The sequence below is a fragment of the Morone saxatilis genome, unplaced genomic scaffold, assembly GCF_004916995.1.
Source record: "Morone saxatilis isolate NCDOM2014 unplaced genomic scaffold, NCSU_SB_2.0 Contig16, whole genome shotgun sequence".
Classification (NCBI taxonomy): domain Eukaryota; kingdom Metazoa; phylum Chordata; class Actinopteri; family Moronidae; genus Morone; species Morone saxatilis.
The window spans coordinates 24,001,219-24,023,022 of NW_023339718.1; the positions used below are offsets into that span (position 1 = coordinate 24,001,219).

Below are 21,804 nucleotides of genomic sequence, written 5' to 3' on the forward strand. Positions count from 1 at the left end.
TAATATGAAGCTTCAGCAGTCTGAGTTAGCCAAATAAAGTGGATATCTTCATTTTTTTAGTACAAAATTCCCTGTCTTACTTCCCTTATTTGTTAGTCTTCATCAGACAAAGCAACTAAGTAGACATGTAAATGGTTGCTTAGAGCAATATCCTTTATTACTCCACCTCCCTGAGCAGGACTCAACACCAAAGTTTATACTGAATTTAAATGAGAATTTCTTTTTGCTTCTGTTACCCAAGTTAACATTTTATGTACCTGACAACTGCAACTAATCAATTAATAACCAGACTTTTTATTGTTAATACCGTAGCAGTAATAACACTTTAACAGCATACAGAATTTCATGTGTCATTATCTATTATTTGACTTACCCTACTATTTTTGATACTGCATTTTATGTTTGGCGTCTGTGCATCACTGTGGTTGATTTTTCATTTTCTTCTGCTTTATGTATTGAATGTGCCAAGACCTCATTCAACCTTACTTTTTGTAAGACAAATGGCAAATAAGGATGGAACTGAATTCATGAAAAGCTAAATCTATGAATGATACAGATATGATTTTGTTCTTTTTTACCATCTTCTTTGAAATGATCATCCATTGACATCTAAGCTGAAGTCAAAGAGAATATTTTTATATTTTATAAATGAGCCCTCGGGCTATTTGCTGTGGCTACGCTGCCTGCCTATCTCAGCCCGAGTATGTAGTGTAGTGCTGTAATCTTGTCAGTATAATACAGGCGTTTAAGACAGGATCAGGCTGTCACCACTGGCAGCACAATCCCCTTACCTGAGGCTGTGTGAGCTCGCACTAGTCTGGATCTCTGAGCTCTAACGCGAGCTACTGGAAAGCCCCACTTTTCAAACATGCCCACTCAAACCCTTTAGGTTTAACCACTAATACCTATACCCCATAACAACATACCTCACTCACACACACACACACACACACACACACAGTGCAAGAGGAGCTATGGAAAGAATCCATTAACATTAAAGATTTTCAGTCGTCTTTCCTATGGAGCTGTTTGTGCCTCAGTGGGGCCAATCTGATTCCTAAACAGGTGGAGCGTCTGCAAAATAGAAAATGCTGAGACTGAGTTTACTTTTTTTGTCTATACATAGGAAGTGCGGGAGATGGTGGCACCTGTTCTCAAGAGTTTCCAGGCCCAGGTGAGTCACGTGTTTGCAGTTTACAGACGTGTGAAACAGTTTCAGATTCTGCAGAATAAAACATAGAAAGTTATGAAACAGTAAAGTAGGTGTTGCATCTTTATTCATGACTTCCCAACATCATAATTTACTGAAACAAGAGACACTCCTGCTGGATATCATATATACACTGACCAGAGCAGATGACTGTGCCTCTGGAATGAATGATTTGATAGATAGGGTGAGGAATCCATGGCATGCTTTTCGTCTTACTGCTCATCTGGTGCTTATTGACTGATGCCTTTTCTGTCAAAGTGAAGTAGCATCTATCTGCCATTAGATGATCAGATATCTGGCTTCTCATATTTTCTTGGCTGAGACAAGCCCTCATTTCCTGTTGTGATGGTGCATTCACCGTGCCCCCTCTGACGTCGCCATATTGAAAAAGTCATCTGATACCTACCAAGACTCTGCTCCAGCCATTAAACCAAGGTCATAAATCACATTTGTGAGCTGCGTTATGGTCCGCAAAGCAGAGGCTTATGGAAATGATACCACAAATATGTTTTCAGTCTCGCTCTCCCCTCCTAAACTCCCGCTCAGCGCTAACCTGAAAGCCCTATCATCGGTAAACATGAGAACACTCAGCATGGATTGTTCAGTTCTCTTGGAAGTGATTATTGGCAGATTCTTTTTAATGCTTTATAATTGACTATGCCCAAGCAACCGTGCTCCCTGGCAGGAGCTATCACATTCTTCAATACCACACTCCGCAATACCCCGTGGTTGATTTGTGTGCTAATTCAATTACTCTACTGTAAAGTCGCACAAATATCAGAAGCACCCTTCCATATCTTTATTGTGCAAACAGGAACCCACAGGATTAATTTAAGCACCATTGATGTCTGACAACTGGGAGTCTAGAGATGTTTCATAGTAGATAAAATAGATGGCTGATAATGAGCGATGATTTTTTTTTTCTTGTTAGCTGCAGGCCTCTCTGGGTACCTCTTGGTCTCTCTTGTGTAACTTCCACAGGCTTAACGTTCTGCACATTGATAAGTAAGCCAGCTTGCGGTGGAAAAAGCCTCAGCAATTTTTTTTTTTTTTTTATCCGGAGGTGCAGCGAGCAACTAGGCACACCATAATAATATAATCCTCTGGTGTTTTCTGATACACTTTGACCTTATTGGTAATGTCAAACAGCTTGCGGAGGCTTGTGAACTTTACCCAGCGGTAGTCTTCACGACCTCAGTGTAAGCTGTGGGACCTCGACCTGCTGCTGCAGGGGGGAGAATGTGAGGAGAAGGTGGAGTTGGATGTGCTTGTTTGGCTGTGTGGTTTGGGATAGACTAAAGCTCCCCTGCAGCTGCACTGTACAGGTGGTGAACGATAGAAAAGTCCTTCTGTGTGTGTGTGTGTGTGTGTGTGTGTGTGTGTTTTTGTGAGGATGCATATATGTGAGAAAGAACTGGGTCCTTGCTTCCACCCTCTCCTCCTCCCAGTTCGGAGGCCCAGAGGAGTGCCTCATGGTATTTGGACCCTCATCATGCCACTTCTAAAGGAGAAGTCGGCTCCTTTGAAGTGTTTGCGACATGACAGGTTCTCTTTCTTTTCTTTTTCATTTCAATGTTCCCCACCCACTTTCTCTCTCTTCTCCCGTCCAATCTCGCCTTCTAATTATCGCTAACCAGGCGACTGATTAGAAACACGTTGCCGACCTAGTTTTTTCCCGCGGAGCTGGAGGAGGAGAAAGGGTTAATCCCAGAGCTGGTGGCTGTCATTGGTCGCTTCCCTCCTTCTTCTCCTCTTTTTCGTTCTGCTCTCCTCTTTCTTTCCCTGGAAGTTTGCTAATGAGGTCCCGTCAGAGCTGAGGAGAGGTGTTAATTTGGCCTTGTGAAGTAGGAAGGAGATTAAGGACAGTGAGGAGCTGAGTTTACGGCTTAAAATACACCGCTGTCCTTATTAATCCACAGGGCCCTGGGAGACCGGCGTTTTTGGTTTTATAATGAACACTGTCTTATAATGAAGGTAATTTTAATAAAAATTTACGGCGAAGGAGAGGAGATGGTACATGTCTCCATGGTCTCAGGCACACCTTTGGGGCTGAGGGATATGACAGTTATTTCTCAAATAACCGATCACTGGAGAGACGGGCCCGTCGGACCACACTGTTCACACAACTTTCAACACAAGATCTTGCTACCATCTGAACGTACAGAAAACAGCCTTCACCAAGTCTCACCAAGACTGTGGGCTTCTCAATGCAATTTACACCTCCCTCTCACTTTAGAGTGTAAGCTCCCCTCAGGATAAACCTTTTGTGAGGCAGAAAAGAAAAAAAAAAAAGCAGTGACAGATTTCTTGAATCTTTGTATCCTTTTTTTTTTCTTCCACAGAGGCAGATTCCTGCTCACATCCGGCCTCTACCAGTCTGAATATCAGGCCCAAATTAACCAGTCATTCTATTTTTCTCCTCTCCTCTTGATGTTGTTTGGTGCTCTCAGAAAAGGAAAACAGCAGTATGGGTCCCTAATTACTGAAACTTGCTTTACAATGATAATCCGTGGAGTAATTTAGCGTGCACAATGAGAGTTGTGGTGCTTGCGCAGATGGAGATTCTGATAAATAGTTTGTAACGTGTAATTAGCAGCTCTGCCGGTTACATACCATTAACCCCTCAAGCTCAGGAATCATTATTGGCCCTCATTATCAAGCAGCAAGGTACGATCAAGCTGACTAGACATCAAAAACATCAAACAGCTATTAAAGCGCTGCAAACTGGGGGCCGGTGGACACCTGTTTATGAGTCTAACTGTGCCATTTCTTCCCCTGAGGTTGGGAAGTGATGATGTGGGGGAAGACAATGTTTTTATGTATGTTGTTGTTGCTTGTTTTCTATGCGAGCACGGGAGGTATTTTGACTATACAGCAGCTTTTCAACTCCATGAAACTGAGTAAAGAGGTCTCAAAATGGCTGCTGCTGCTCAGCTATACGACTGACTTGTCACGTTCATGAAAAGTAGAGAGAAGGCAATATGAAAAGAAAATTTAGTGAGCTTGTACACTCCTTGTTGAACAGAGCAGATCATGTCACCTTATCTTTTTATAACCTACCTTGTCAGTGTACGTTGTAGGATGACAGAGAAATAAGCAGTCATAGTGGTTGTTTGGATTGTCATATCCATTTACCTCTCACTTATCAGAAACATCTGCAGCTGCGTTTTCAACCTTAATCCAGTGTGTGTGAAGTGCCTTGCAGGATGATTTGACCAGAGTCGTTCAGTAGAAGAGTGTTTCAGTGTTTTCAGAGACCTTGCCCACAGTGCCTTGCCCAGAGCTCGCCCACCATGCAGCGAGGTAGACAAACACCGTCTTTGATCATCCATCGAGAGACGACCAGTTCTTCCTCCTTTTGATTAATTCCTGAAGGAAATGATAATTTCTCTTGAATGTATGAATATGTTATGAATAGTGAAATGAATCAAAGAGTAAAGGATGATAATTAATTACAGCGCTATGATAAAAGGCTGTGGGTGTTATGACGCAAGCTTCCTCCGTGTCATTATGAGAGGCTCCGTAATTACCTTTCTGCACGAGCCAGCGCTCCTGGCGGTGCTGGCGGTGAGAGTGCCGCTCACTGAGTGAGTCTAACGGTCATAAAGCTTTTCCCTGCCTAATTGTCTGAGGGGCTCTATGGCACTTTCATAGATGAGGGACTGCGCCGTTAGGAAAAATGCTCTGCGACGCTACAGCTTTTCCAGCTCAATGAAGACAGATCTTCATCATGGGCTAAACCTTGCGGTTATTAGGTACAGATTGCTTGAATGGATGGCTAACTTGGGAAGGTGGGGTTTGAAGCAAGTGAGCAGCAGAACTGTACGGTGTGGCACAAAAGCGGCTTCTAGACTACATCCCGTTTTAAAATCAAGTTTGTACTGATTTCTATGTATATTGTACATTATAGGCCCATATTTCTGTGCCAATAAACCAGATCCCTGCCTTACAGTTGCCTCTGAATATTCCCTTTGTGTTATTATTCATGCCCTACCTTATGTAAGGGGCATTTACGACACCTCCTACTCCTCTCACTCACTCCCACTCTCCCATCCTCCCCTGCCTCCCCCCCGGCTATGACCAGACTGCTCCATACTGGGCTGACGAGGTATCTCTAATGCCCGTCTCCTGCTCGGCTGTCTCAGGCTCATTGAGCAGCAGGCCAGGCTCAGGATCTCCAGGCCATTACCTATTCACAGCACGTCCAGGCCTCCAGCCTATTGTGGGGAACATAATGGGCTCCAGGGCCATGTAAACCACCGGCTCTCTGCTCCTGGTTTATCACTTGTGTCCTCTTCATACTAAGGAGAGGGAAGGAAGGTGGGAGGCAGGAAGGTAGAGAGAGGAGAGAGAGACAGAGGAGAGGATGTGGGGGGGGCGTGGGAGTGTAATTGGACATTAGATAATACCTTCCTTGAGTCTTTTACGTCCTCTGCATCTCTAGAGGGTGAATGTCCTCGCCTGTTCTCCACATCAGTGCAGAAAAGCTGCCTTGACCCAAACTTAATGCACTTCTGTTCACTTACTGTTTCAGTCTTTATTACTTTAAAGTTTTAAAACTTTTATTGATTATGATTAGTCAAAGATGAACAGGCTTACATGTGGATATTGGATCAGATATTGTGCTGCTGTCCATCTTACCTCTGATACTTCTTTCCTAATGCCAAAGACCATACATTGACAACTTAAGAAATAGCCCAGACAATGACTTTTTTTAGTCTGCTTTTTGAGAGGCACGCTAGTTTAATTTCACAGATTTCATTTTACCTCAGAAAACCACTCAGCAGACCATTTACAGTTAGCTCTTTTTTATATTCAGTTAGTTACTTGTTGTAACAACAGAATATTGACCCAGTCTGATCTAAACACTTTTAAAGCCCATGTAACGTTTGCTGAACAGTGGCCACTGTGGCCACCAGTGACACTTACAGAATAATGATAAATGCTAAAATGTGGTGCAGACACGACACAAAGTCAGTGGTGAGATTACCTATAAATTTAATACAAAGAGCTGAGTGCATATGAACAGATGCAAATTTGCTCCAGATTCATCCGTAGGTATTCAAAATGTTTCAGCTTGAGCAAAGTATTTGGACATTTCTAATCAATGACTGTAAAAAAGAAAAGAGTATAAGGAGAGAAACATGAAAAAATAAGAAAAATATTAAATTGACTGTGTCGAAAATCCCCAACAGTTGCAGGTTTGTTGCTATCTAGCTATAGCTAAAGTCTGAAGTCAGTACAATTCCTGTTTTTGACAAATAAACACAAAAATCGCCTTTGTGTTCAGTCTTAACGCACCTAGCAAGCCTAAGCTAACACTAGCCACCACTAGCTCCTGGTCACAGCCATAGACTGCATACATAGATGTAGACATGGTCTCTGTGACCCAGAGGTTTCTGAAGAGCTGTTGTGAAGCTCCGGTTGGTCAGCCCTGGCGCGTAGAGGGTGGATGGACCTGAATCATGCATTATTTTAAGCTGGGATATAATTTAAACAGGTGTGTTTAAATTCACCCCCATACAGTTGTTATGAACTAATTAACTGTTTTGTACATTTCATTTTGTACAAGGCTGTAAATACGTTTCTGCTGTAAAGTTGCACATTTTAACATGGGGGTTTACGGGGATTCACTCCCTTTTGGAGCCGACCTCAACTGGCAGTTTGAGCAACTGCAGTTTTTGGCACTTTCACGTTGGCTTCATTTTCCAGCCCATGAGGTTGCCACTTGGTCATAGCAAATAAGGCTGTAGCAGTAACTCTTCAGTGTGTTCAGGTTGCATTTTACTTCTTATCAATTTAAGCTTTTTATCTATAAGGGGAAGAACGTGTCCTTTTTTCAAAAAGGTACACACAGTAGTCTTGCTTTAAAGTTTTAAATTAAAAGGTACAAAAGCTTAAACAATACAGCAATAACTCTTGACTAGCGTATAAACAGAAAATACAGGTCATTTTTGTCTCTGGTGTTTGCAAACATTATAAAAGTGAACACATTTTTCTCTCGCATCACAATAACTCAAGAATTCCTGCAAAATGCCATCAGTCTGTTTTTCAGAAGTTCAGACAGCCACTTTTAAAATGAAATATCATCAATTCAGAAAATGACTACATAAAAAACCCAGTAGTTGGGTGGCAGTAATTCACCAGTGGTACACCACATTTCAGCTCCAGGTTGGGCCTTTTGAAGAAGTTTAATATATCTGACTGCCCTTGTTTGTTTCCTGTGTGGTGACTGATTGTTGTGATTCTGCTGGGTGTTTTTATGCTGAGACGCCTCAACCTTTCCATCAGCCTTCCCAGTGTCAGTCTTATCCCTCCTCTGCTGTGCTGTGATCTGATGGTGTGTGTGTGTTGGCGTGTTTGTTTTCCTGTCCTGACTGATGCCCTGTCGGAGCGTCCCAGTTGGGTGTATTCATCATTATGGATGCGTGTTTAGAGCCAGGGATGCACACCAGGTAAAGAAGAGGGGGGGGGGATGTTATAAATAGGCACTTGGCTCTCTAGCCATGTGGAATTGATGAGTTTCAGCACATTCTGCTCTGCAGTGCCAGGTTTAATTTCTACCGTCCTGACAGCACAAACCTCAGAGCCCGGAGACGTCACGCCTGACTGCCGCTGCTGTGCAAATGTTAGCCATGTTTGAGGATGGACGCACGCATAGCGCCGGGTGCACCACTCCTATCGGGCGTCTGACTGGGTGTACATCCGCTCCTCTAAACCCCTGTCACCTTAAGAGACAGGCAATCACATTCCCCTCCTGACCCCTCACCAAACAGACACTCACCAGCAGCAGACAGTAACTAATCTCCGAGGCAGTTTCCAAGACCTAGCTCGCCTCAGTCTAACATGGTCAACTACTTGTTATGAGACAGGTGAAAGCCTCCCTCCCCTCCTCTGCTCCCTCCAGGCACCCTAAGCCAGGGAGAGCAGCAACACTAGCAGTAGCAGTAGCACTGTCTCTGAGGATCTCTGACTCCTGGCTCACTCTCAGCTGCTGGCAAGAGCACAGTCAAATTAGCCAATAAAAATGTGTGAAATCGGTGGCTCAGCGCCGGCGAGGACATGCCAGGAGAAATAAACATCAGCGCTCGCACAACCAGGAAAAAGCTCATGCGAGGAGGAAAAGGCGGAACGGGAAGAGCTGCTCCGCCAATTCTACGGCGCGATTCTCTGATTTCAGGCGCAGAATCGGAGATGCACCGACAGTCAGAGAGCAAAGTTGTTTCTCTGCTCCACTGAACACCGAGACCCAGCCTCAGATCAAGCCAGTGGCAGCACAAGTCAAAAGAACATGAGCTTCTGTCAGAGGATACACAGCCCACATGTGCTGAAGTGATTTAATTCCCTCTGTTCATCTGCTGTGTTTCCCCCCCGCTGAAAGCCTGGGAATACCAGTCTTCATTTCACATGATGCTCGGCTGTGAAGTTTAATTTCAGCAAAATCTAAACACGCTAATTAAATATCATAACTTTCTGAAGAAGGCTCTTGTAAAGGCACCTGAAATTTTAATTTAGACTTCAAAAGAGCGAAGACTTTAAAGCAAATCTATTGTTTTTCATTTAGACTTGCAATTTTCTTTTCTCTGCAGTACTGCAGTACGTAGTTATGATTGATCTGGTAATTAAAATATGCAGAGAGGGAAAAATATTAACTGCTCCTTTTTTCACTTTTTTTTGTTTTAGAAAACAGCCGACACATTTTCCTCCTCTTTCCAGCACAGATAATTAAATTTTGCACATTGATGTTCTTTACACAGCATTCATCGGCCTCATTATTTTTCCATTTTCATCTTTCTGGTGAGAGATCGATAGATTGATAAAATGATGGAGCCTATCTTAAATAATGCAAGCAGAGAAAAGTTACACTTACTTTGCTGCTGGCTAAGTGTTTGAACTTTTATTCTTCTTTCAAATTGTATTTAATATCCCATGAAGGTAGCTCTTGCAGTATTACATGCTAGTGTAAATCATTTATTCCCATTTTTGCTGTCCCTCTGCAAAAAAAAGAGAGATGCTGCTCCGCTCTGCTCTTAGTGGGCCTATGGTATATGAGATGATGCTTGTCAAGGCTAATATCCTAAATGATAAAGAAACTGGCAATTCAAAGAAAGACAGCGTAAAGTAGGCCAATTAGTACCTAGGGAACATTTTGCTAGAAGAGATAGCAGCTCCAAATGTCACATGCACGAACATTAGGACCGATTGTTTATAATATGACCTGACAGTTTGGGTCTCTCTAATATGGGATTAACTACAATACTAATTAACATGTGGCTCTATTAAAACAAGCAGCTGCAAGTGAAGTAACTCTTACTAGGGAGGGGGGCCACTTTAATGTACACCCCACATTAAAGTGTTGCTTCTTCACCACAAATCAAACGTGTTTTTACACTTTTAAGAGATCTGCTTGTTTTATTCTTATTTCACACTGGAAATACGACATCCTAAATCACACCCGCCGCCCTTAAATATCTAAGCCCACAGATCTGAGTGTTCTTTGCCTTTGTCACAAACAGATATATGTTTTAAAGTCCCACTGCAGGGCTCTCTTGTTTCATCCGAGACATAAAGTGGCCACGGTGGCCTGAGGAGAGTGTTAAACACATCCTCAATTAAAGCAAAGTAACTTTGCATCTCCTCGTGATTTCTCCTGCAGTTGCTGTAATTGGGTCTCGGTGGATTTAGTGGGAGAGCTCCGGCTCTTCTTCTGGAGTGAAGGGCCCAGCCTGGAGTGGGGCCAAAGGAAAAAAGCTGCTGGTCACCAGGCCCTGGATGCTAGCAGCTGGCAGGAAGGAACGAGAGTCAGCTGCAGCCAAACGGGAGCACAGGTGGAATCAGGGAGCTCCTTACAGAGAGGCTCTGTTACTCAGTCAGTATACAGGACACTTGGAGGTCCCACCGCTCTCTGACTGGAGTGAACATGCAGGATTTTGTAGCACTGGGTTACCAGTGGTAGAAATGAGTTTGATGAGTGTGTTTACTCAAGTACTGCACTTAAGTACAATTCTTGTCGTAATTCTTCTATTATATCTATTTTATGCCACTTTATACTTCGACTTCACTACGTTTCAGAGGGAAATATTGCACTTTTTTTTATTTGACAGCAATAGTTACTAGTTACATTTCATCATAAAAAAGCTCATAAAATACTATGGACTAGTAAAGATTAAATCAGTGGTTTTCAACCTCTTTGGCTTGTGACAAATTACAAAAAGGCAGCGTGTATTTAAGGGCTCCCTGTCACAGATGTAAATTAGTTGTGAGCATTTCCACTAAAGAGTGATTTCCACTCTAAATCTCTCAGATTTTGTTCAATTTATATAACTATTCAGAGGTAAAATTACACATTATTTCACAACAAAAGCAAAGATTAAAGAACGGTTAAAAAAAAGAAGAAGAATAATTTGTGTGGCAGAACTGTATTTATTCTACATTTCTGCCCTATTAATCATCTCTTGACATCAGTCTTGTAGTCTTGGAGTGGACCGACAATTAGGTTTGTAACCGGTCGACTACCTAACTGTAAATACTAGTTCCACCTCAACCAGCTACAACAGTAAAGTGCTACATACACATCTATGCATCAGTATTAACAGTTTCATAATTGAATATATAATAATATATTTGTACTTTGATACTTTTGCTGATACTTGTAATGGTTTATTTTGTTGTAATAGTACTTTTACTTAAAAAGGTCTGATTACTTCTTCCTCCACTGTGGGTTACTAACATTTGTTACTGGAAAAATTGAGTCAAAAGGTGATCAGTAGGTTTTTAGACTTCCACCTATAGACAAATATTAGGATCATCAAGTACACTGATGACATAAATCCATTAGAAAGAAGCAGACGTGGATAACGGTAGCATACAGAAAAGGATTTGAGACAACTGAGATGTAAATTGTTCATAAGATTCTGGGATTGTATCGATTTATGTGAAGTTCACATATTGGTTATGAAGTTAAGTCTTTTCGGATATTGTAAGTGGTGATAAATATAAAAAAATAGGATGTAGGCAATCTACAATAACTGACAAGCAGTATTTGTTTCATGGTTTTCTTCAAAATAGCCAATCTCAGAGGCCTCCCTGGGTCATGTATTTGTCTGTGTGTGTGTGTGTGTGTCAGAATGTGTTTGTGTGTGTGTGCTTGTGGGCGTGTGTCTTCTTCTGGCGAGACATGTGAAGGACAGCCGAAGGTGCGGTGAGATCCAGTGATGGGCTTGTTTTATTACATCTCATATTGAGACCAATCTCTGTCCATTCACCTGAAGGACAGCCAGCTATTCCCTAACTAAATTAGCCAGCCGCTGTGGTGTGAGAGGGCCTCCACAGGCGCACACACACACACACACACACACACACAGATGCAGGTACAGGCAGTCACGCAATAATGTGTATTTTTCCTCCCCCTCCTCTCTCATGCCAGAACTCACACTTACATGCATAATCACATGTCCCGTCCCTCACTTTCCATCTCTCACACTTGCACACATACACTCCCCCCAGCTGAAGCCAGTGGATGTGGGGTAATTGCAGTCACTGTGGCAGGTTGCGTGTTTGTGCCCCTGTCAACGAGGGCTGTAGACCACCTCCTCATGGGATCATGTGACACAGATCTCAGCACTGTAGCCTACCTGGGTACACTTCACCATGTGCATGTGTGCACAACTTCACAAGGCATCTACCCATAATGTAGCAAATGCATGGAGCTTTAACGCACTGTGGCTGGGAGGGTGAACGTTCACTCCATGCTCTCTCTTCCCTAATGAAATGTCTTTTGTACAGTCTGTTATTTTTTTTTTTTGTTCACTCACGGCGGATGTTCTAATGAGGCAGAGCCTGAAATAGCAGTGGGGCTAACACTGCAGAACTATGACATCCCATGTGAGAACTTGCCCAAATCACAGTGGCTGCAGCCGTGCGTCAGGTTTCTTTATTTATAACCCGTATGGAATTGTCCTACACTCTGAGCATATGGAGGGTTATGTAACGCTCAGCATCCAATAGATAACCACTAAAGTCAGGTCCTATATATAAAGCTTGCTGAAGAGTTGTTTCTGAGGTTGCTTAAGATTGATTTAGCACTCCTGAATGTCTGCTTCACAATGATGTAACAGAAAGAATAGTTATTATTGTGAAGCAAAACTAAATAAATTTCGCATTCCTGGCAATTCTTGGGCCAGTTCATTCAAATGACAAAACATACCTCAAGTGGTGGTCTAACTATGCCAATGCCAGTTGTTTGAGATTTATTTGCCCATGTTTTGGAATGTACATGTCTGAGATTTCTGCCTCCACCTTAATACAATGGATGTGAAATGGAATTCACTTTCATTAGTTTGAGGTGCTCACAGCAGTGAAAATACATATATTTTTAATTCACAAAGAGCATATCTTTCCAGAAAATGTCCTTGACCTCACAGTCAACATTTTCTTTTACTTTCTATGAAAACTGTTGATAAGAGGGCTGTGTATTGGCAAGAATCTGTCAATACAGGGGTTACCAGTCCATATATTGCTTTATATTAAAAGAAAAAATCTAATTTTAGGAAATCTGTCATAGTCTTAAGAACTTACAACCATATGCATAAAATATAAGTATTTGTTTTACTTTTTTGATTCAGAAGGAACAGTGGGATCTGCAATTGTATTTATCACAATCCCCTGTAACATCCAACATCATAGCCCTCAGTTTACGTTTACAGCACTGCTATCGATACAGTGTTTTTGAGAATCGCTACAAAATCACAAAACAATATATCGCAATACACAATTTTAGTTGATAATGTGTTCTGTGGAGAAGTGGTTCCCAAGCAGGGGGATCAAGACCCCAGCAAGAGGTTGTAAGATCACTCTAAGGGGTCAAGAGATGCTTTTTTGTGTAGGATATAGGAAAAAACACTTTCTTTAATATTTGCTTCTTTCTTATGAAATACTGTTAGGTTTGACCTCTTAAGGCCCCTAAAATGTATTTAAATGAAACAGTCTTCAAAGGGAAAGTCACTCTTTCATTAAACTGTTTACAGTTCATCCATTCAGTGACATAGTCACAAGTAGACTTTGCTTTTTTCCCCCAATTTTATTGGAAAGGAAGCAGCAAACTCAGAAGCAGATCTCGCAAAATCTGGACAAAATAAACAAAAATTGCATACATACCATGAAAGGTATGAAAATAGTTTTGGTAAATTGACCCTTTAAGGAATATTGACAGTTGCCTTTTGAATGCTTGCTAATTTTATCAATAGTTGCTAGGATATGCGTTCGAAAACAACATCAGCTCTTGCTGTTATAGCGATCTCATCTGATTAGCCGTCATTCGCTCAAATTGAAATGCCACCCCGCGCCTGTCACATTGTATATGAGTGATCAGGCAGGAAAGCTGGTCATTACAATCATGACATCAAATGCCTGGCAGCAGAGGTCAATCAGTGTACATTAACCAAACAGAGCTCATTTGTTTTACAGCTTTTAGTGGCATGTTGGCACAAGCGTACATGAGCTTTAGGCTGGCATCCAGCGGGCACGGAGGGCCTCCCAGCAGAGCGGGGAGCAAGATGGGCTTTGGCCAGCCCTCTAACACAAGAATATGAAGGAGACAGAGAGGGGGATGTTAATGTGCCCCCTTACCCCCCAGTGTTCAACCACTCAGCTGATTTATGCAGCTGAAATGAACTCCTTTACACTGGGCATTCATGAATACCTCAAAGGCTTTAAAATGATGGTCAGGTCACTGCCAGAAAAATTTTTTTTTTGGAAAATAATTTTGGGAAAATCTTTGCTCTCTTGTCCAGTCTCTTCTCTCCTCTCTCTTTTTGGCTGCCGCACTTTTTAATCTTTGGGTGTTGACATGTCATCGCACTGATGCATTAGTGTGTGAGGTAGAGTACAGACAAATGCATACACACGCAGTCCAAAGATCACTCTTAACCTTCACCTGGTCCTAATTATAGCAGATGAAGGCACATTTCGGTGGCACTCCGGTGATCTGTCATCGACAGGCCCTCTCCAGTCAGGCTGGGAGTGATATCTCTCTGTAAAATATGTATGACATCAAAAAGCCTTAAAGGTTATTACAAATTAATAATGACTAGTGGGCCGAGAGCAGTAAAAAATAGCCTCCCCTTGGTGTCGTGTTTAAATGTTTAATTTAACATGCTCCAGTATAAATGTGGACTTCCTTCCAGCAATATGTGCAGGGCCCCGAGGCCTCACCAGACTGTCAGTGCTCTGGAACATACAAACCCAGACCACCAGGCTCACTTGTATTAAGATCGACATTCAGATTAGACTGATTCACGCAGACATGAATGATCATCCGTCTGGAGCCGTCAACTGTTATCTTGAAAAGGCGCCGCTCTATCTGCGCGTCTCCAACAGCATACAGAATTATAAAAACACTAAAGGAAGCAGTTTTACACAGATCAAGCGCAAATTCTCTGTAGACTCAGAGACATAGAAAAGCTCTCTCTGAGTGTTTCTCTGAAGCAAGTCGAATCATTTGGCCCTGAACCCCCCTCACAGTAATGTCTGAAGACACTGTACAAAATTGCCTTATTTATGCCTGTAATGTAAGCTGTCTGTTCTGGTGTCGCTCATTCTCTGTGGAACCGACGACGGTGGCAGCCGAGTCTGGAGTGAATTTGCCGGGCGACTACCTGGGAAACATCAACAGTCATTAATTATGTAAAACTCTTCTCACAGTGGGAGCAGGGAGAGCTGCATACAACTGCAGCGCCCGCTCCTATTAGACTCAATGTACTCTACAATGAGCCCCCACTGCCTGGGGGCGTGGAGGGATTATCAGCCTACCGCCACGACCCCCCATAGAAAGACACACACGCTGCACAGTACAAAAACACACACCTACACACACACACTAAATGTGACGTTCTATTAAGTTCTGCACCAGTGTATGCTTGTGTTTAGCTGAGGAGGAGAATAACAGGAATCTCGGCGCTGTCTCTCCTCCCTAGTCACCCCATCATTCACTTCTCTCCGTCGCAGGTCCTGTTAGGTCTTTTTTCTCTCTCCCTGGCAATTGTCTGCTTTCCGGCTTTCTCACTACAATGAATGAAATCGGCAAATCTGACAGGACAAATGATATGCCATGTTTGTCAGGAACGCCCGGTAAGGGGGCTGTTTTCATTGTTGATAGTGCTGCCACCAACGCTGTGCTGGTCTCCGCTACTTGGAACCAAATTACCCACAGAGCTGTCCTATGCAGGGCCTACCTGAGATCTTCCTCCGAGCAGTGCAATTGACAACAGCAGATTTATCAAGCAAATAATGGACCTAATTTCTGCACCATGTGTTTCCAATCCATCTTCTGTTAGCAACAGACGCAGGATTGTTTGGCAGACTTCAAGTCGTCTCCACAGCGCTCTGTTCCTCCGTCAGCTGCGCTCTCCTAGCCGCGGTTCAAGGCTCGTTCATCAGTGCTGCTCTTTTTAGCGGATGCGGCTTTGGCATGATGTTCCTCCATGCTGAAACAAAGGCAGCGCTGACACCTGTAATTAATTAGGCTATTATGCATTCCGCAATGATAATTGCCTCACTGGAAAGTCACCAGCCTTCTAAGAGGGAGAGAGAGGAGAGGTGGATGGAGAACGCTATCCATCATAGTGGAGCACTCTCCCTCTCTCTCTCTTTCTCTCTCTCCCCTTGTGTCATGCTGTCTCACCTTGACTAGTGTAGGCAGGGCTAGAGAAACACTGTCAACATGTGTCTGAGGGCGAGATATGCAGCTGTGCCTCTCCCTTGCCAGGGCTGCTCCACTAGCGCCCTGCCAGGGTCCATCCACTCCAGGGCTTTGGCTCACATTGGCACAGTTACTCATGACACCCCATCTGTTGTAGCTTTGTTCACTAGGGCAGTACAGCACCGGGATAATGGGGGCACTTTATTTTTATAATTAGCCCTTACCTACACTTCTCCTCTCTTCTCTCCTCTTAACAGTTCTCCCTGCTCTGAAATCTAGTCCAGGTGCGCTCATTACTACTTTTCACAGTCCTCCCTTTCAGCACATCAACCGGTGCCTTCATCTTAGCCTCAGCACGCCCCCGCTCCCTCCCAACGTGCCATGATAGATACGTTTCCAGCAGACACACTCTCCTCAAGGTTTAGGTCATTCACTGCATCAAACATTTGAAAGCGCAAGCTCAAAGAAAATGACAACTCCTGTCTTTTGAACTACAAAGACATTCCGAAAAGATTTGTTTTCTTCCCTCCGTTTGTCTCTCACAGGCTCTTGACTCTGACTTTGCCGTGACTTTGAGATGTTAGCGCCGAGGCTGCCGCTTTTGAGTTTTGTCGAGAGGGCGGGTAACTCAGTCCTCCTGCCGCCTGTTGATGGTGAGGGGGACCCAGAAGGCACCTGCTGTGTAGTGAAGACAGCAGGCCCTTTGATCTGGGTTTAATGTCGTGCCATGTTCTGTCTCTCATGCTGCTCCATGTGCCACGTCCGTTGGGATTACGTCAGCTCCACCTTGATCTATAGAGATCTGCTCTCCTCTCAGCCTGGGTCATTATTGCCATTCTCTACTCAAGATGAAGCTCATTTTGTTGTGTCATATTCAAGTGAAGCACCTTACGTCCTATAGCTTGATGTCCCTTTTTAGCCATGCTAGTGGCATGGGATAGCAATATAGGTTTGTCAGTCTGTCTGTATACCGCTTTAGTCCAGACTGAAATATCTCAGAAACGATTTGATAAAGGGGAATGCAAAGGGAAATGTCTTGACAACTGTTGGATGGATTGCTACACACGTTTATGTTCCTCTCAGGATGAATTGCAACAACTTTGGTGATCCCCTGACTCTTTATCTAGAGCCGTGATTCGGTCAAGTGTTATTTTTCCCTAAAACTTTGGTTTAAGTGTGCAGGATTTGGTGCCATCTAGCGGTGAAGTTGCAGATTGCAACTAATTGAATACCTCCCGCTCTTCAAGTGTGTAGGAAAAAGTCGCGTAAAACACAAAAAGCCCTATCTGGAGCCAGTGTTTGGTTTGTCTGTTTTGGGTTACTGTAGAAGCAAGAAACAGTTTAACACAGCTAGATCAGAATTACTCATTCTAAGGTATCAAAAACCCAATGATTCTTCTTTTGACATGTTGAAAACATACCTATAAATATGATATTCAGTTTCTGCTAATAGATCCTCCTAAATGTTACCCACTTGACCTTTAAGACCAAATACCTGCAAAACAGATTACATTCCCATCAGCCTGTACTTTGTATTTAGTGTTAATATGCTAACATGCTAAACTAAGATTTGTGAACATAGTCAACATATACCTGCTAAATATTAGTAAGTTGGCATGTGATTGTGAGCATGTTATCATTATCAATGTTAGCATTTAGTTCAGTGCAGCTAGCATGGCTGTAGATTCTCATTCACTTGAGTTGAAATGCTATAATAGCTGTACAAACATAATATGAACATTCTTCCTACCTTCTCTATGGATTAATAGGGATCTGAAACCGATCATAAAACTTATATTGAAGTGATTCTGCTGTACACATTCCTACTCTACATCCATGCAAATGCCAGTGAGCCTCTCCCTTAAGGCTTCCATGAATCAAGTTGTATTTTCACTCTGAATTTGTCACTGCATCGTTGCAGGATAAGTGGTATAAAAGAATATTGGTCAGCTCTGGCCATTTATTTGGCTGAGACGGCAGCTCTGCAGTGGCAGAGTGGCGGTGGCGTCAGTCGGTTTGTGAGCGCAGTCCGTTGACTGACAGGCACCGCTGATTGGAATTGACGTGGCGACGAGATGTGTGTCAGTGCTCTGACTGCTCATCTCGCCGGGCATCCAGAGACGGCCACAGCCACCGCCATGCTGCTACCACCACTCCGAGATGGGTGTCACCATGATTAAATCTTCCCTCAAACATAGTCTGTGCGTAGTGTGCATCTGCCTGAGTGCAACCTGACGTGTGTGTTTGCATGCTACCAAGTTCAAGTGTGTGTGTGTGTGTGTACGTGGGTGTGCGTGCGTGGGTGTACACGGGTCTCTCACCGTCCAGACTGTATTGCAATAGTGTTTACCTCTGCCCCTCTCCTCCACCCACTCATCAGTCACTCTACACCAACTCATCTCTCTCCTCCCGCCTCTCCTCTGAACCTACACTCAATGCAAAACAAACGCCAGCAGTGACAGCTGCAAAAGTGCTGGGTGGCACAGCTAAAATATGATCTTCTCTCTGCTTCTGAAGGGAAAATTGTGGTTTTGCATTTGCTTTTTTTAACATACAGATCACATATAAAGGAAACAAAAAGCACATAACTGTAGGACTGCCCTACAGTTGTGTGCTTTGCAGGTCCTTGGATTGTTTATACAATTTTGAATCTACTGAGTCTTGCCACCCCCACATGAGTGAAGCAGGCATTCCTGTGGCCAGTCAGCCATTAAGATGCTCTCTTAATTTTCTTCAAAATCAGATTCGAGATCAGATCAGTTTTAAATGTTGACCTTTGTTTAAGAGCCTTTCAACTGACATTAGAAGACAATATTGAGCAAGATATAGAATAATTTTGCTGATTAAGAAACATTTATACCAGAGAATTGAAAAATCTGTTTAATAGAATAAAATTCCAACCAGTATTTCTTGAATGAATCGAAGCACTGATTGTACAGAGGGTTTATGAATTTTTAAATATTCTAACCATCGGACCACTGGCTTAGCATAACATTTGCATTATCACTATCAGAACTATTATTTATAAATATTATTTATATTATATATTATTATGGAGGCTCATATTTATAATATAAAATATTATAAATGCATATGTTTATAGATCTGTATTAGAGTTGAAACAATTAGTTGATTAACCAATTATTCAATTGACAGTTTATTTTAACATTTTTAATAATCAGTCAATTAAGTCATATATCAAGCAAAAATACTGAGCATTATCTGGTTACAGTTTCTCAAAAGTGAGTTTGATGTTTTATATAGTTGAACATTTAACTGTCAAACAAAAGAAGCTATTTGAAGACATCATGGTGGGCTCTGGGAAACAGATTTTTCCATCATCTTCTGAGCTTCTATAGACTATTAACTTGTTAATGACAAAAATATTTGATAGATTAGTTGATGAAAATAATTGTTAGCTCTAGTTTGTGTTATTGTACCTGTGTTATAATAGATACTTGGATATGAAGCCTCCATGAGTTGGTATGGTATTCTGCAATTAAAGAAAATTACGAGGAAGGGATAAATATTGGTAAAATATTATTAATTGCAAGTGAAAACACTATTTAGAGGAACTGAGGAAAAGGGGACACAGGAGCAGTGGTTAGTAATTGTTGAAGAAATCTTTGTAATCAAAAAACATTTCTAACAAGAAACTAAGCTGAAAGAAAAATAGGCAGTTGTGGACATTATACAAGGCTCAAAATGGCGACAATTGAAGTAAGCTGCTGGTGTTTGTTTTTCCAATAAGAATTAAACTGAAAAACACACTCACACCTTTAGATTTCAGTGCAACTTAACACGGCATAATAGTAGAGCGTTGACCATATTTTGCCTCATTTTCTCAACACTTACATTAACACCAAGCACTGAACGTTTGTCAGGAATCCAGTGGATTCTTCTGGAAGGTGTTGTGACAAGTGGTGTTGCGGTGGTTGTGGGCTTCCCACTGTTTTGTTCTAATAAGCATGGAGCGGGATCGGGGTTGTTGTGACATCCTGTCAGCCTGTGGGCTGGACTGCCGCTCAGTGAGCAGCACAGTAGGATGGACTCCCTATGATTGTGCACTGACCTTTGCATCATGGGGAAGATGACAGGTAATTTAGAGGCCTCAGGGACTGTGGAACCATACATTTGCTGTCCCCAAACCACCCACAGCATCAACCACATTCACCTTGAGATGGGAGCAGAGTATCCATGAGCGCTGCGTCGCACACTCACATGCAAAGAAGCAGAGAATGCAATCACATGCTGTGTACACCCAGGCAGAGATGCATATGCAGACATGCTCCAAGCATGCGCTCACTTATTTGCAAAAACACACAGTGCAAGATCTGCTTTGACACCCGCCCAACACCCCCCATCATCGTCACACACTCTAATCACCTGCATCATCACAACCCATCCTCAAACAACCAAATCACAGGGGGTGGCAAACTGGTAAGGCAGAGGGGGAAAACGATGATTTAGAGTGATAATTGCATAATCACCAGTTGTGATAATTGTAATTGATGACTGCATAATTGCTAATTGCGCTCTTTATGGGAACCTCTTTTTTCTGTTGTCTCTCCGTCTCTCTCTGTATGTTGCTCAGTAGCCCTTCACTCTGCTTCCTCTACTTCATTCTAGATTTGTTCTCTCCGCCTTCATTTATTTCTTTCTCCTCAACACATGCTAGCTTGTTCTCACACACACACACTCAAATGCACACGCAGAGACTCACTAGCGGGTACTGTAAGTATTCTCAAAGGCTTATCAGTAAGTATTTCCCAGCAGCCTTGTCCCAGAGGCTGTGTTCTGCCCACTCTGTTGCTGCGTGAAGAGTTATGGAGGAGCGCTAACAGGTTTCCTTTGTCTCTCTCTTGCTACTCTGCCCCAGGCTTTACTCCTGCTTGTAAAATCAACCTGTGGCCAAGCCCATTCCCTCGGTAGACATATCCTTTATCACAAAACGGGTGAAAACAAAGAACGCGCTGTGAGCCGAAGCCAGGGCCAGAGCCATACCTCGCATCCAAAAGAGGGGAAGAGATATGGCCAGTTGTAGTCCTTCGTCGAGACGTACCTCTTTGTACAACAGCACTATCTGCTCATAGTATGAGACTTCTGGCTCTGAAATCCAATGTGCTTGGCTGGAGGTGGATTAGCATGGATATGAAGATGACTCCCCAATCAGCCCGTATTATGCACGACACCTCAGAGTGCTTTGATGATAGCAAGGGAGGGTCGCGTGTGTGTGTGTGTGTGGGGGGGGTATCTATACACATAGCGGGCGCTAACGTGAGAAGGCGTCAGGCAGGCGTGTGATTGATGTCTCTGCTAGCGTCTGTAGGCAGGTTAATGGTGTGATTGTGGAGGTAATCTCCGTGTTCTCTCGTTAAAGGATGATGGAGGGCCAGGAGACCCCTCATGTCTGTGGAAGAAGGAGTCCTAGCTGTTGCCTTCACAGGAGCTCAGGCTTTTTACATATGCAGTTGGGAGCCTCATTTGATGTATATGCTACAGAGGAAGCCAGACCAACTAGCAGGCTGTCAGTGAAAGGTTGATGGCTAGCGATGGGTTCAGCCACCCTGCTGTAGTGGCCATGTAGTTCAGGTGTAAGCTCAGGTTGGTGATAGTTTGTCTGGATGTCACAAAGTGCTGTTGGAGCTTGTTTGTTATTGGCTAGTGGTGTCACATTTGGGGTCACAAAATTGCTCCTGTTCACAGTGAAAACGAAGCAAACATAGAAACAGTGGTGATAGAGCAAACTTCAGCTGACCCAACAGCAGTTGTTGATGTACTCATAACCCGCATATAAAGCTGGAAACAGCGTTTATGGGGCCACACATTTTCACTGTTTGTGAGCGAACATGCCAACATTAATGTCATGTCCTGGAGAGGAGGGGGGGAGGTGGGT

At 43.0% G+C, this 21,804-nt stretch overlaps 1 protein-coding gene across 1 annotated transcript in view; it reads left to right on the forward strand.

Moving 5' to 3' along the window:
* The window catches only part of cux2b (cut-like homeobox 2b), a 91,051-nt gene that overhangs the window by 34,206 nt on the left and 35,041 nt on the right, over positions 1–21,804 (forward strand). The window contains exon 3 of the mRNA XM_035657658.1: positions 1,127–1,174. Coding sequence (XP_035513551.1) covers positions 1,127–1,174 — 48 coding nt within the window. The remainder of the gene's footprint in view (positions 1–1,126; positions 1,175–21,804) is intronic.